The sequence below is a fragment of the Hyperolius riggenbachi genome, chromosome 3 (genome assembly GCF_040937935.1).
Source record: "Hyperolius riggenbachi isolate aHypRig1 chromosome 3, aHypRig1.pri, whole genome shotgun sequence".
NCBI classification, from domain to species: domain Eukaryota; kingdom Metazoa; phylum Chordata; class Amphibia; order Anura; family Hyperoliidae; genus Hyperolius; species Hyperolius riggenbachi.
In genome coordinates, this window is record NC_090648.1 from 431,362,747 (window position 1) to 431,379,398 (window position 16,652).

Here is a 16,652-nt window from a genome sequence, read left to right on the forward strand (position 1 = left end):
TACTGCGTCTGCGCTGGACCTGGGAAAGGTAAGTATTGCAGACGAAGCAGCCGACATCCTTGTATAATGTGGTATCGGGGGAGCCAGCGCTGGATTGCTGAGGCTTAGGAGGATGGGGAAAGCCTCATTAGGATCCAGAGGCTTCCCCCTCCCGAGGTAACTATCCTCCAGGGGGATGGGGGGGTTCTTACAGTTTCTCTTTAAAGATCACCCCCCTCTAACCCCCTCCCCCCCCCCCCCCCCCGAAGGAAAGCCCTACATGAATTGAGGATGTGTCTGAGTTCATATCATACCTTTCAGCACAGCACAGTGCTTCTTGATAGCCGGTGGGGTCAAGTGCAGGAAGTTCGGAATCTGAAAAGCATCAGATAGGGAAAAAAAATAAATCTTAGATTATTTAAAGTAAAAAAAAAAAGTAGAGGCTTACCTCGGGAGAGGGAAGTCTCTGGATCTTCGAGGCTTCTCCTGTCCCCCTCCGTTCCACAGAGCTCACCCATGTGCAATAGCATGAAGCCAATGCTCGCGCTCCGCAGAAAAAGCCAAGCCCACTTGGCTCTGTCCTAGTGCGTATGCTCTCTGTGCCTTGCGTATGCTCTCTGTGCCTTGCGTATGCTCTCTGTGCCTGCGCATGGCGGGTGAGCTCTGTTGCTGACGGGCTTGCGGGGGTCCTGGAACAGCGAGGAGGGTAAAAGGGGGAGCCTCTGAAGGATCCAGCGGGTTTCCTCTCCCGAGGGAAGTACCCATATTGGCATGTTTTTCCCCCTCAGGGTCACTTTAAATTATTACAATTTCTTGTTTGGGACACCCTGAAGCATGAAACAGGAAAATGCACACATTGCAGGCTACAGATGTATTACAAATCCCCAGGTTCAGCCTCTCTCTAGTGATTTTCTTGTTCTTTCTCATTACAACTGTAGTGAGAGGGATATGGAGGCTGCCATATTTTTTTTCCTATTAAGCAATACCAGTTACCTGGCTATCATATTGATCCTCTGTCTCTAATGCTGGGCATACACAGCTCGTTTTTTATTATCAATCGAGCCGCTGATGGCTCGATCGATAATATCCGATGTGTCTGATCACCGCGCCGGATCAATACCGCGCTTGATCCCCGCAGGCGGACAATGAAAGAAACGAAGCGGAGATAAGGAAGCGTGGGGACGAGCGGGAATCGGTCCACGTGCCCACGCGGACAAGCGGGGGCGCGCCGGCATCGAGCCAGCAGTTCTATTCCGGCGCACAATTGCACAGTGTATGCCCAGCATAATGCTGGGTACACACCATACAATTTTCTGTTTTTAGATTTACCTGCCAGATAGATAATTTCCAACATGTTGGAAATTAGCTATCTAACCATCTATCTGTCTAGCAATTAGGCATTGTTCTACTCAGCAGGAGATAACCAGAAGACAATGCACCAGAGATAATGACCAGTCTCTACCAGTACTTTACAGAAAAAAATCTAACAGAAAATTGAACAGGAAATTGTAGGGTGTGTACTAGGCATTATACTTTAATGCTGGGCATACACGGTTGCCGGGAGGATTATCAATCAAGCCTAATGGCTCGATTGATAATATCCGACATGTCTGATACCCCGCCGGATCGATAGTGTGCTCAATACCGGCGGGGAGAACAATAGAAGAAAGGAGCGGTTGATTAGCAACCGCCCGCAGGGACTAGCGGGGATCGATCCGTACGGACGAGCGGGATGCGCCAGCATCGAGCAAGCATCTCGATCCGGCGCATAATCGCAGCCGTGTATGCCCGGCATTAGCCTTGTGCTGGGTTTACATGATACTTTTTTGCGTTTGAATCGGCGCGCAATTTATTACCCATGCGATTTTCTACTCGATTCTCTTATCTTCCACTCGTTTTTCTTATCTTTTTTCCATTGACTTCTATAAGAAATGAATCGAGCGGAAACATCGGACATGTGTGAGTTTTATCAACGAAGGCATCTATCGGAACGATTCTTACAACATAATAATAATAAATTTTTTTGTATAGCGCTTTTCTCCTGTCGGACTCAAAGCACTTGCGAGGCAGCCACTAGAGCGCACTCTATAGGCAGTAGCAGTGTTAGGGAGTCTTGCCCAAAGAGCTCCTTACTGAATTACTGGCTTACTGAACAGGAAGAGCTGAGATTTGAACCCAGGTCTCCTGTGTCAGAGGCAGAGCCCTTAACCATTACACCATCCAGCCAAACGTGTAAATCCAGCATCAGACCCTGAACAAGCATTTGCAGATCATGCATTTCTCATATTGTCAGATCTGACGAGATTAGCTGCATGCTTGTTTCTGGTGTGTGAATCACACACTGCTACAGCCAAATAGACCAGCAGGGTTGCCAGGAAATGGGTACTGTTTAAAAGGTAATAAATATGGCATCCTCCATATACCTGTCAGTGCTGCTCTCATTGCCAATCGTCATCTCTAGTCATGTGATACTGGGGACAGGATTAATGGGCACTGGTCTTCCACAAGCCTATTATAGTTCTTCTAGTGAGAAAGAAAACCTAGGAGAACACAGGCAACTCTTTCTGTGATCATTCCGATTGATGATGTGATCAGTTATTGTTTAAAACATTATATACGCATGTACAATGGCTTTTTCAAGCATCCATTTGACCCATGCAAGTATATGCTACAATACATGTAACCAGGGCTGTGGAGTCGGAGTCGTGGAGTCGGAGTAATTTTGGGTGCCTGGAGTCGGGAAAAAATGCACCGACTCCTAATTTGTAACTAATTAAAATAAAAAATATGATAAAATGTTCTATTTCTCAGATAATAGTCATTAAAAACAAAGTATATATACAGTAATAGCTGTGTTCAGTCCACAAAAATGAAATAAACCAATCAAAATTAGTTACTTGTGCTGCTTCAATAAAGCAGTCCCGTATTTTTAAAGTCAGATATACATATCTGATTGTGACTGTACAGTATATATGATGTGTACACAGGAATCTCTTATATATACGAAATAACATCATGCTGTAAGTATAAAGCCTGATGTGTAGCCGTGTCACTAATAGAGATGGTCAATGAGATGGAAATAATTCTGCATTGAGGGCCCTTTTCCACTAGCAATCGCAATCACAAATCACAAACGCCAGCGATTGCGATTTTTCATTAATTCTGTTATGTGATTGCGATTTGTGATTTTCATTTGCATTGCATTATCATTGTAAAAATTGCTCCAGCAAGCGATTGCGATTTGCGATTTCCAAATCGAATCACTGTAGTGAAAAATACTTCTCGTGATTTCTATGATAAAGTAACAACTCTAGCGATTTAAAAATAACTAGCGATTTGCGATTTTGCGATTCAGCAATCACAATCGCTCTAGTGGAAAAGGGCCCTGATGCTGGTTTATGCAAATGTATATCTCTTTGCTCATGAAATCAAATAATTTGATATGTTGTTAAAATTTGGTTTGGTGACTATGAATTAAAGGGTACCTGAGGCAAATTAAAAGAAAAGCTTTATACATACCTGGGGCTTCCTCCAGCCCCCTTTAGGCCATTCGGTCCCTCGCTGTCCTCCTCCGCCACCTGGATCTTCTGCTATGAGTCCAGGTAATTCAGCCAGTCAGAGCAGTCTGGCTACGTGCCGTTTCCAAAGCCAGGAGCGTTCTGCACCTGCACAATAGTGCTGCGCAGGTGTAGTATGCTCCTGGCGGCGGAGTGTGTGCATGCCCACTACACCAGACTGGCTCAAGTACCTGGACTTATAGCAGAAGATCCAGGTGGCGGAGGAGGACAGCGAGGGACTGATTAGCCTGAAGGGGGCTGGAGGAAGCCCCAGGTATGTATAAAACTTTCATTTCATCTGTCTCAGGTTTACTTTGTTACACAGTAGTGCTATACTCTACATATGCACTCCCCACAGAGCTGCAGGGAATCCACTGAGAATGTGCACATTGAACACAGAGGTGTTGTCTATCACCCATAAACCTGGTTCAGATTGTGCATGAAGAACGTGTAATAGAGGAAGAATCTCCTCATTCCCCTGCAGAGTACCTGCACATCACTCTTACATGTACCCACAGTTACATTGCCTAGGGCCTGATAGATGTTCTTTGTTCCGGTTTGTACCTTTTACAAGTACTCTTACCATGGACTAGTTTTAGTCTAAAGGGAATAAATATAGTAGTCTACATATTCTTCTCACTTCAGTTGTCTTGTAAAATTCCTAAGCGTTGGCAGTTAAGAGACGAATTTCACGTTACATACTTTCAATCAACAAAATTGTAATATACAAATTAGAGGAGTCGGAGTCGAGGAGTCTGAGTTGGTGGAATCCTAAACTGAGGAGTCGGAGGATTTTTGGACCGACTCCACAGCCCTGCGTGTAACGGTGCCCATACATGTTAAAAAAAAATGTTCATCCAGTCTTACCATTTCTATGTAATATAAGGGAACTGCCTAAATTATCCTTTCAGTATATTCACTTAATTTACCCTTACACTACATAGAAATGGTAAGATTGGATGAAAAAAAAATTGTACCATGTATGGGCACCATTAGATTGATCAAGATTTCTGATCGCTTAGCAAGCAATGAAAACAATTGTTTATTGGGCATTTCTGATCAGTCTGCGGGAGCATTCAATTTCGGATAAAGCAGACCTGAACTCAGAACTTCCTCTCTGTTTAAAAGATACGCAACAGCATAATGACTAAAGTTTCTCTGTTACAGCTGATACAAATCCTGCAATAAATCTGCAGTCTACATCCTGCTTTCATGGAAGCAGTCATACGGTTAACTTCCTGTGTTGACAAATTAGCTACTCTGCAGTGGCAGAGGAGATGCCTGAGCTGACAGCTGAGAGATCAAATTACAGTGGACAGGCTAAACTCTCTAAATACATACAGGGCGCATTTCTCTAGGTTTTCTTTCTGTCCCGTGCAAGAGTCTAGGTCCACTTTAATGGAACATTTTGATTGGATTGTTTGAGAGTTGGGAGTAAATACTGGCGGCTCATGTGTACCATCCCTTACCTACGACCTCATGTGTAGAAAATATGAATGCTTTTTGCCCATAGCAAACAGTGAGGTTTTTTGTTGTTTTTTTTAACTGGGGAGTCGCATTAGTGACACCAATGCGTAGGGGGTGTCAGCCTAATTAATCAGCTACCAAATAAAATGGACCTTAACAAAGTTTCTATAAGCTGCCATTACCAACCTGCTTCTAAAAATACAATGTTTTTGCATATGACAGCAATTTTCCGATTTTAACAGTCTAGATGTTAAAAGGAGGTGAGAAGAATATGTAGGCTGACATTTATTTCTCTTTAAAAAAAAATGCAGATTGCCTGGCTGTCCTGCTGATCCTCTGCCTCTAATACTTTTAGCCATAGACTAAGCAAGCATGCAGCAGATCAGGTGTTCTGAGTAAAAGTCTGACTAGGTTAGCTGCATGCTGGTTTCAGGTGTGTGATTCAGGTACTACTGCAGCCAGGAAGATCAGCAGGACTGCCAGGCAACTGGTATTGTTTAAAAGGAAATACCTGTATATGTTGGCCTCCATATGAATCTTGCCTCAGGTTCCATATAAAAGGTACAGCAGCATGCTGAAGGCATTGAATTCCAGCTAATTATGGTAAGCAATGATGCCCATAAACCAGGCCACATCATCATACAAGACATGAAAGTGCTTGTGCAGAAAAGAAACCCCAAGCAGAGTGAACAAGAGATGTTTCTAATACACGTTCATGAAAACGCATTGAGAGGGGGCTTGAATTGTGGAACTGACGTCATGATGCTTTATTAACAATAATCATCTTCAATTTAGAGACTCCAGCCTGCTGGACTCCTATCACTTCACTGCTAAAGTAACCAGGACTTTTGTCAATAACATGTTTGCATTTTGAACTACAGAAATGTTAGCCACGCGAATATACCCGTTATACTCGTCAGTCCCAGGGGCTAGCGCAGGCCTCTCTGAACACTGTCCCGGGAGACCTCCGTGAACGGCAAGGATGACGTTCCCCACTTGCAGCTCTGCGCTCTAGGAAAAGCGTGCACACTTCTCAAAGTTTATTATAGCTGCGGCAGGGGGCATAACTACGGCATTGGCGCAAAGGCCAGGGTATTTAACTACTAGCTGACCGCTCCACGCCAATTGGCGTGAATGCGGCGGCATCCCCAGGACAGCGGCCTTCTATGGGACTAGCACTCTGTTCGGAAGGCGGAGCTCCGCCTTCAGTCTCCCACGAAACCGCCGTCTAATTGGGCTGTACAGCGCTGCGATCTAAGGCAGCGCTGTACTGGGGACAGCAGTGTGACACCGATCGCTGTGATTGGCTGGTTGGGGGGGGATTGTAAACCTTATTACAAAAATAAACATAAATATTTATAAAAATATAAACACTGGGGGAGCAATCAGACCTCACCAACAGAGAGCTCTGTTGGTGGGGAGAAAAGGGGGGGGGGGGGGAAATCACTTGTGTGCTGAGTTGTGCAGCCCTGCAGCGAGGCCTTGAAGCTGCAGTGGCCTATTAACAGAAAAATGGCCTGGTCTTTAGGGGGGGTTTAACACTGCGGTCCTCAAGTGGTTAAACCCTGGCCAATCGGCGCTCAATGCAGTTTCGTCTTTTGAACAGTTGCTACGTGTCCCCACGCCATTTGTGACTTCAGTCGCCCCCCCACCTGTCAAATCAGTCAGCCCTGTCATCAGTCAGCGCCGTCATGCAAGAGAGCAGCTAGCAGGCAGTGAATTCACCACCCTCAGCTGTCCGTATGAAAGAGCCCTAAATTTCAGGCTGCAGCATTACAGCAAGATAGGTCAGCTTCATTTGACAAGCGAACAGAAACACACTTTACCTTTAGCAGTTCCAGGTTACCATACTTATCAGGAGGCACGCTTCTCCTCAAAGGATAACCCATTCTTATAGGAAGCGGCACAGCAGAGGGCTTGAAGGAAGCCGCAGCGGGGTACACACTGGACCAATCTTGGTCAGGAAGCATCTTTTCTGTTCGAGGAGTCTGGAGGTATCAAACATAAGAATGTATTATATTTAAATGCAAAGGTAATTACAAAAAAATTTAAAAAAAACAAGCAGCAGTGTGATGAATCGAGAAAGTTGAGTGTCATAGTTTGCTGCCAGTCAATAGATTAAGCCACACATACGTTCAATTACTGCTGACCTTAACGCTCACCAGGGCGATATTTCTGCGCAATGAGTGCTGAACAGACACTTTTAAGCTATAGATGAGTAGGACATACTGTTCTATGGAAAGGGGTAGAGCAATGATGGGCAGCGACCAAGCATGGACAAAACAGCACACTGCCCTTCTTTGTAGTTTAGTGTCCTATCACAGAGAATCAGTAAACAACATAATGGGCAGCTGTACACAAACTAGACACTTAGCTGAAGTGGCCCAAAACGATTGTCTCAGCCAGGGATAATCTAGCATGTGTGCCGGGCTTATGTGCTGGTGCTAAAATCAGAGATGTCAATGAGAGGTCAATAATTCTGACTTCCATGCGGATTTAAAGTGCTACAAAATTCAGCATTTCCTCTTTGTTCTGAAAGATTATCTACAGCATAAAATCTACTACCACAAAATTCAAACAGTTAAACACAGCACTTTGTTATTTAGTGGAAAGCTACTTAAAGAGAACCAGAGACGAAGCATCCTCATGTATTTTACCATACATATAAGTAGAAAAACAGAGAAAACACCTACCTTGCTCTTTATTTAAAGGGGCACTACGACGAAAAATTGGAAATTTAAAATATGTGCAAACAGACAAATAAAAGTACACTTTTCCAGAGTAAAATGAGCCATAAATTACTTTTCTCCTATGTTGCTGTCAATTACAGTAGGTAGTAGAAATCTGACAGAAGTGACAGGGTTTGGACTAGTCCATCTCTTCATAGGGGATTCTCAAGAAGGCTTTAATTCATTATAAAGATATTCCCTAAAAAGGATTTAAACAATGATGCTGGCCAGCTTCCCTGCTCGCTACACAGTTTTTTGGCAGTTGGACAAAGCAACTGCCATTTATTAAGTGCTTTTGAAAATAAATTCCTGAGAATCCCCTATGAAAAGATGGACTACCCTAAACCTGTCACTTCTGTCAGATTTCTACTACCTACTGAAAGTGACAGCAACACAGGAGAAAAGTAATTTATAGCTTATTTTACTCTGGAAAAAAAACGTACTTCTTATTTGGATATGTTTGCACATATTTTAAATTTTAAAATGTTTTGCCATAGTGCCCCTTTAATTCTTTACTGCTCAGCCTGCTTCTAATCATTCCTGATAAAATTCCCGACTGAGCAATCAGTCTGGCTTTGCTCAGGAATCATAGCGGAGTCTGTCTTCTCTGCTGTCTTTTCAAGCCCAAGCCGGCTCCCCTTCTGGCTCTGCTATAATGACTCCAATTACAGTGGAGGAAATAATTATTTGACCCCTCACTGATTTTGTAAGTTTGTCCAATGACAAAGAAATGAAAAGTCTCAGAACAGTATCATTTCAATGGTAGGTTTATTTTAACAGTGGCAGATAGCACATCAAAAGGAAAATCGAAAAAATAACCTTAAATAAAAGATAGCAACTGATTTGCATTTCATTGAGTGAAATACGTTTTTGAACCCTCTAACAATAGAAGACTTAATACTTAGTGAAAAAACCCTTGTTTGCAAGCACAGAGGTCAAACGTTTCTTGTAATTGATGACCAAGTTTGCACACAGTTTAGGAGGAATGTTGGTCCACTCCTCTTTGCAGATCATCTTTAAATCCCTAAGGTTTCGAGGCTGTCTCTGTGCAACTCTGAGCTTGAGCTCCCTCCATAGGTTTTCTATTGGATTAAGGTCCGGAGACTGACTAGGCCACTCCATGAACTTAATGTGCTTCTTCTTGAGCTACTCCTTTGTTGCCTTTGCTGTATGTTTTGGGTCATTGTCGTGCTGGAACACCCATCCACGACCCATTTTCAGTTTCCTGGCAGAGGGAAGGAGGTTGTCGTTCAGGATTTCACGATACATGGCTCCGTCCATTTTCCCGTTAATGCGATTAAGTTGTCCTGTGCCCTTAGCAGAAAAACACCTCCAAAGCAAAATGTTTCCACCCCCATGCTTGACGGTGGGGACGGTGTTTTGGGGGTCATAGGCAGCATTTTTCTTCCTCCAAACACAGCGAGTTGAGTTAATGCCAAAGAGCTCTATTTTGGTCTCATCAGACCACAGCACCTTCTCCCAGTCACTCACAGAATCATTCAGGTGTTCATTGGCAAACTTCTGACGGGCCTGCACATGTGCCTTCTTGAGCAGGGGGACCTTGCGAGCCCTGTAGGATTTTAATCCATTGCGGTGTAATGTGTTTCCAATGGTTTTCTTGGTGACTGTGGTCCCTGCTAATTTGAGGTCATTCACTAACTCCTCCCGTGTAGTTCTAGGATGCTTTTTCACCTTTCTCAGAACCATTCACACCCCACGAGGTGAGATCTTGCATGGAGCCCCAGAGCGAGGTCGATTGATGGTCATTTTGTGCTCCTTCCATTTTCGAACAATCGCACCAACAGTTGTCACCTTCTCTCCCAGCTTCTTGCTAATGGTTTTGTAGCCCATTCCAGCCTTGTGCAGGTCTACAATTTTGTCTCTGACATCCTTGGACAGCTCTTTGGTCTTTCCCATGTTGGAGAGTTTGGAGTCTGCTTGATTGATTGATTCTGTGGACAGGTGTCTTTTATACAGGTGACTAGTTAAGACAGGTGTCCTTAATGAGGGTGACTAATTGAGTAGAAGTGTCTAACCACTCTGTGGGAGCCAGAACTCTTAGTGGTTGGTAGGGGTTCAAAAACTTATTTCACTCAATGAAATGCAAATCAGTTGCTATCTTTTATTTAAGGTTATTTTTTCGATTTTCCTTTTGATGTGCTATCTGCCACTGTTAAAATAAACCTACCATTGAAATGATACTGTTCTGAGACTTTTCATTTCTTTGTCATTGGACAAACTTACAAAATCAGTGAGGGGGTCAAATAATTATTTCCTCCACTGTATAATGATTCCAGGGCTGATAACAAGCAGGCTGAGCAGTAAAGAATGAAACGGAGAGCAGGGTAGGTGTTTTCTCTTATGCTGGGAATACACGGTACGGTTATTCCTACATAATCGAGCCGCTGATGGCTCGATTTATAATTTCAGACGTGTCCGATACCCCGCCGCGATACCGGTGGGCAGGTCAAAAGAAGAAGCGAGCGGAATATAAGGATATATATGGTAAAATATATGAGGGTGCTTAATCTCTGGTTCACTTTAAAGAGACTCCGTAACAAAAATTGCATCCTGTTTTTTATCATCCTACTAGTTCCAAAAGCTATTCTAATGTGTTCTGGCTAACTGCAGCACTTTCTACTAACACAGTCTCTGTAATAAATCAATGTATCTTTCCCCTGTCAGACTTGTCGGCCTGTGTCTGGAAGGCTGCCAAGTTCTTCAGTGTTGTGGTTCTGCTATGAACTCACTCTTTCAGACCCCTTTATGCACACTGCCTGTGTATTATTTAGATTAGAGCAGCTTCTCTCTTATCTTTTACAAGCTGGATAAATCGTCCTCTGAGCTGGCTGGGCTTTCACATACTGAAGAATTACAGACAAGGGCAAAGCTGTTTGCAGGAGAAAAACAAGCAGCCTGAAACTTCAGTGCATGAGAACTGCAGGGGGGAAGAAACACACAATGATCTCTTGAGATTCAAAAGGAAGGGTGTATACAGCCTGCTTGTGTATGGATGTATTTTCTATGTGTGGACATACTGTACATCAACCTACTTCCTGTTTTGGTGGCCATTTTGTTTGTTTATAAACAAACTTTTTAAAACTGTTTTTAACCACTTTTAATGTGGCGGGGAGCGGCGAAATTGTGACAGAGGGTAATAGGAGATGTCCCCTAACGCACTGGTATGTTTACTTTTGTGCGATTTTAACAATACAGATTCTCTTTAAGCTTCTGGATGCATCTGAAGAGGTGGTAACATTATCTTTTGTTTACATTACTTTGTTTGCTACAATTAGTATCCAGCCAGCAGCCTGCTGACATAAATACAGCAGCTATGCAGTAAAATGCAGTGGGCAGCTTTCAGAGAAGATACATTGTACTTTGGGAACTTGTAATTTGTAAACAGGCAATATTACTTGTGCACTAAAGCAAATATGATAACTGTATGGGTAATAAAAAGTAGGAAAACACATTTTTATTGATGTGTTGTCAGCATTTTATTATCCCACTTTAGTGCAAACTATATGCAACTTGGAGCTGTGTCTGCTTGTCACTATTGCATGCTGAATACCATTTGCATTGAAGTTTCATGCACGCCAGTGTCATTAGCATCTCCTTTACCCTCCTCTCTAGTTGTGATGAGCAATGATGACCGCTGCTCTGAGCAAGTCATTTACTCCAGTAACAAAGCGAGTTTCTGGGCAGTCTCATGGCAACAGTACTCTAAACAGGGTACGCAGAGTACTGTCAAAGCAGCAATGAAGTGATGTGTCAGCTCAGTTCAAACTTTGAAAAATGTAAGCTGGCTGAAGACTGAGATGGAAAAATTCTGTTTAAAGCAAAAATAAACTTATGAGAATAAATTGCATGTGTAGTCAAGCTAAGAAATAGAACAGTAGTAGCAAAGAAAGGAGAGTCTCATATTGTTTTCCAGTACAGGAAGAGTTAAACTCTGAACAGGAATACAGTCCTGTTAGTGTTTTCTGAAGCACTTAACCACCCTGGCGGTAAGCCCAAGCTGAGCTCGGGCTATGCCGCGCAGGAGGATTTCTCCGGCTCTATTGGGGCGATTCGCCCCATTCAAAGTGCTGTGCGCGCAGCCAGCACTTTGCTAGCCGCGCGCACAGCTTGATCGCCGCCGCTCTGCGGCGATCGCCCGCAGCGGCGAAAGACGGTGTCCCCCCCCCCCGCCAGAGCCCTGCGCTGCCCGGACCAATAGGTTTCGGGCAGCGCTATGGGCTGGATCGGGTGCGCCTGACGTCAGGACGTCGGCTGACGTCCATGACGTCATTCCGATCGTTGCCATGGCGACAGGAGAAGCCAAACGGGAACGCGTTATATATGCGCTCCACTGTTTGCTATTAGTGCCGGCGACGATCGCACTAGAGGGACACATGCGCCCTCTAGTGGTGTTTGATGTAGCTACCACTCTGGTAGCTTTACATGAAACAAAAACAAAAAAAAATTAAAAAAAGGATTTTTTCCCATTTGAAAAAAAAAATTAACCGCCAGGGAGGTTAAACAGCCAAGAAACACTGAGAGAGCTTGAGATAAGGTTTTACTGCAGAAAAGTTCAAAGGGTCATTATTTCTGCTTTGTTTTATAGCTTAAAGGATACCACAACCGAATGGTTGTGGTAAAATTGATTGCTGCACTGTGTAGGGGGTGATGAGTGCATACCTGCATTTCCTCCCGCCCCCTCCGTCTGCCGCCGTTCATGCTCTATACACTCCGGTGTGCGGCGACTTGCTTGACCTCTGCCCCGGACATACTGCGCCCTGTGTGCGCAGTATGTCCTTCCCCCTTCGCTTCTGGCCGGCGCATAGTGCCAGGCTCAGAAGCACGCTGTCCCCTTTTTGCTGCGTGTGCGCTCCATTACACCGAGCGTCACATGATTAGCATGTGACGCTCGGTGTAATGGAGCGCACACGCAGCAAAAAGGGGACAGCGTGCTTCTGAGCCTGGCACTATGCGCCGGCCAGAAGCGAAGGGGGAAGGACATACTGCGCACACAGGGCGCAGTATGTCCGGGGCAGAGGTCAAGCAAGTCGCCGCACACCGGAGTGTATAGAGCATGAACGGCGGCAGACGGAGGGGGCGGGAGGAAATGCAGGTATGCACTCATCACCCCCTACACAGTGCAGCAATCAATTTTACCACAACCATTCGGTTGTGGTATCCTTTAAAGACATAGTGTGGTTTTAAAACTGCAACTGTGACAGTGTGATGCAATGTTATTAAAAAGTGGTGTCCCGTTTTTCTTCTCTATTTACATTGGACTAGCACAAGAGGTCATAGACGTTTTTCTATCTCCAAATAGAAAAGCATTAATGACTTCTTGTGCTGGAGGGCGGAGCTACACGCCAGAAGGTGGGGGAAATGTAAGCAGGTGGTGGAAAAGTAACCATCTCTTACCAGTGGGCTTTCATTTATTCTTTTGTTAAATGCTTGTCTTCTGCGAGCTCGACCTGAACACAAACAGCATGAAACTGTAGTTATTAACAAGAACAAGAGAAAAAATAAACACCATCTGAACTGTCTAAAGCAGGGGTGTCAAACTCAATCACGTAAGGGGCCAAAATCTAAAACCTAGTCTAAGTCACGGGCCAAATTGTTAAAGCGAACGTAAAACGGGCTATATGTCAGTATTTATACTTTTGCAAAAAGAGAGAGGGTGGGCACCGATGTGTATAATACCACAAAAACTTTTAATTAAGCAGATGGAATAGCTAGAGGAGGCCCCCGATGGGAAGCACTCGCCCCTTACCTTACAACAAAAGTTGTATTATCATAGACATCACAGAGGGTGCAGGGAGGGCGGTGACTGCGCTATTACATCTAATTTATACTTACCTGGTGCTTCTTCCAGTCCCATGAGATCTCTTGGCGCTCTCTCCATTGGCTCCGTTCAGTAGCAATCTCCTCCGGTATCTAGCTGGTTGTGCTCTCTTACGCATTCCTGGCTCTGCCACGCACAGATCCACCGTCTCGCTCTGCACCTGCGCAGTAGTACTGGGTAGGTGCAGAATGCTCCCAGGGATGGGGGTATGGCTGGGGCGCATGGGCAACCGAGCCACACATGCGCGGAAGGGGCAGGACTGACCAGAATACCAGAGGGGATTGCTACTGAATGAAGCCACTGGAGAGAGCCCATGGACCTCATGGGGCTGGAAGAAGCACCAGGTAAGTATAGATACTGGCATATACCCCATCTCAGGTAAACTAAGATTTATTGAACATTCTCAATGTAAGTACCGTAACCATAGTAAACATGGGGGCCGGTTCATCACCTTCTGAGATTTCCTACTAGGTCTAAAGTAGACTAACGCCGGTTGTCCATGGCAAAACAAGCCGCCAGCGTAAGAACTGGCCCTTAAGAACACAGTGGGATTTTGATGCTACTCTAGTTTAGGGGACCCAACAGGAAACCTTATAAGGAAATTCCACTAATGTGATTGGGTGGACAGCACCCTTGAAAACGTTTAGGTTTCAGTAAGGTTGTAGTGAACTACGCCCACACTATTCGGCCCATCACAGCGTTTTGTGCTGTACAGCATAGTTCCCAAACACTGTCCTCAATGCCCACCAACTGTACGTTTTGCAGAAAACCACAAAAATGCACAGGTGATGTAATTAGTGTCTCAGCAGAGCGGATTACCTCAGGGGATTTCCACAAAACATGTATTATTGGTGGGCCTTGAGGACAGGGTTGGGGTACACTGTAGAGGGTGCTGTGATCGGAGACCTGTTTTCTATGAGGTCTCCTACTGAATCCCCTAAACTAGACTGTTCCTGATATATTAAACGTGAACCCGAGCCGAAGTTCAGGTTCAAAATCAGATACTTACCCTGAAGAGAGGGAAGCCTCAAGATCTATTGAGGCTTCCCTCGGTGATAGGAAGTCATCCTCCACATCATGGCCGTGCAGTACCTACGCGAGCCCACCCATGCATGCACAGTAGCACATAGCCTGCCACTACAGCTTAGTGCACGTGGGCTGGCTCGGTTATTGCACAGCCACGCTGGAGGAAGAGGAGCTGCGCTCAGCGAAGGGGGGAAAGGGAGTAGCGAGTCTCAATAAGATCCTGAAGCTTCCCTCTCTTAAAGGGACTCCGAGCAGTGCAGAAACTATGGAAAGATGCATATCATTTTAAAGCTCTCGTTCTCCTCTTTCCAATGATATATAAACCACCACCCTACGTCTTTTAGTTTTCGCTATTTTCGCGATTGAAATTGCCGCGGCCGCGATTTCGATCGCGAAAATAGAGAAAACTAAAAGGTGTAGGGCAACGATTTAGGTGTCGTCAGAAAGAGGAAAAAGAGAGCTTTAAAATGATATCCATCAAGCCATAGTTATATTGTATTACACAGGACGACACTTTCTCCAGTGTCAGCAGCTCCATTCTGCTGAATGCAGCTGCTGACTTTGACAAAAAGTCGCCCTGTGTAATACAATATAACTATGGAAAGATGGATATCATTTTAAAGCTCTCTTTCTCCTCTTTCTGACGACACCTAAATCGTTGCCCTACGCCTTTTAGTTTTCTCTATTTTTGCGATCGAAATCGCGGCTGTGGCAAATTCAATCGCGAAAATAGCGAAAACTAAAAGGCGTAGGGTGGTGGTTTATATATCATTGGAAAGAGGAAAAAGAGAGCTTTAAAATGATATGCATCTTTCCATAGTTTCTGCACTGCTCGGAGTCCCTTTAAGGTAAGTATCTGATTATGTAACCACCTTATGGCTCGGGTACACTTTAAGTCCTCCTTACACAAGGAATACCGGAAGTTGCGCTGTTCTACAGCACACGTCAAACTCTGGCCCGTGGGCATCAGATTTGGCCCTCAGGTAGTTTCCCCACTTTGCATTATGTTTGGCCCACTTAGGACCACCAGAGAAGCTATATTGGGAGGGTAAGCCATAGATCACCAGGGAAGCCATATGGGGATGGGGAAAGCACTAGGTACCAGGGAATTGTATAGATAAGGGGGGAGGGCCACTTAAGACACCAGGGAACTCTATATGGGATGGAGGGGGGCTATTAGACACCAGGGAACTTTATAAAGGAGAGAGGTGGTCACTAAGCATTGAGGTTGGCAACCGACTTGGTCCCAGAGCTCCATTTCGGCGCAGTTTGTATTTGAGTTTGACATCCCTGCTCTACAGGCAATAAGAGCCATGATTGATGTGAAGTCTGTACACAGTCTGGTATATAGCAATCTGAGACATGCAGTCCCTCACACAGAAGCAGGAGCATGTTAGGACACACAGTCACCCACAAATAGAAAGAAGGCATGCTGGAACATGTAGTCAGTTTACAGGCACACAAGAGGTATATCTCTTCCACAGTAGGCAAGCTGAACCATGTAGTTCCTCTACAAGGATATGGGACGCACACTGGTACATGTGGTCCTTCTACAGGCAGTCATGTAGGACGCTGGCCCATGTAAACTCTACACAGACATGTTCTGACGTGTAGTCACCCCACGGACAGAAAGCAGGCTGGGACATGTAGTACACCGCTCAGGAAGGCATGAAGCTGTTTTCCTTACTATGTTGGGGCTTAGCCAGGCCATTGCTACAGCACCTCACCATCCCCATGGACGGCAGGGTCATGTTCAGCCTGCACAGCACGGACGTCGCCATCTTCCTTAGCAGAGTACAGAGCGCTGTAAGGGCAAACTAGCTGAGAGTGCGAGATTAGCGACCGCCCCCTCCCCTGCTGCCTATTCACACAGCCCCTCCTTCTCCTCCTGTCATTTCGGCACAGCTACTCCATCCGCTGTCACGCTGCACAGATCTTTCTCACATGTAGCGCTCCTTCCCTCCTGTCATAGCTCCCTCTCACGCTGCGGCTGCACAGTTCTCTCTTCCAACTTTTTGAGATGAGACAGAGGGACACTTAATCCACACCCCTGAT

General features: G+C 45.0%; 1 protein-coding gene across 1 annotated transcript in view; it reads right to left on the reverse strand.

Annotated features, from left to right (window-relative positions):
- MRPS35 (mitochondrial ribosomal protein S35) overlaps nucleotides 1-16,414 on the reverse strand; it is a 31,170-nt gene extending 14,756 nt beyond the window's left edge. Inside the window, exons 1-4 of the mRNA XM_068277644.1 lie at nucleotides 16,285-16,414; nucleotides 13,148-13,200; nucleotides 6,830-6,991; nucleotides 294-354 (exon numbers count right to left, since the gene is read on the reverse strand). Coding sequence (XP_068133745.1) covers nucleotides 294-354; nucleotides 6,830-6,991; nucleotides 13,148-13,200; nucleotides 16,285-16,378 — 370 coding nt within the window. The 5' untranslated portion in view covers nucleotides 16,379-16,414. The remainder of the gene's footprint in view (nucleotides 1-293; nucleotides 355-6,829; nucleotides 6,992-13,147; nucleotides 13,201-16,284) is intronic.
- Nucleotides 16,415-16,652: the final 238 nt, after the last annotated feature.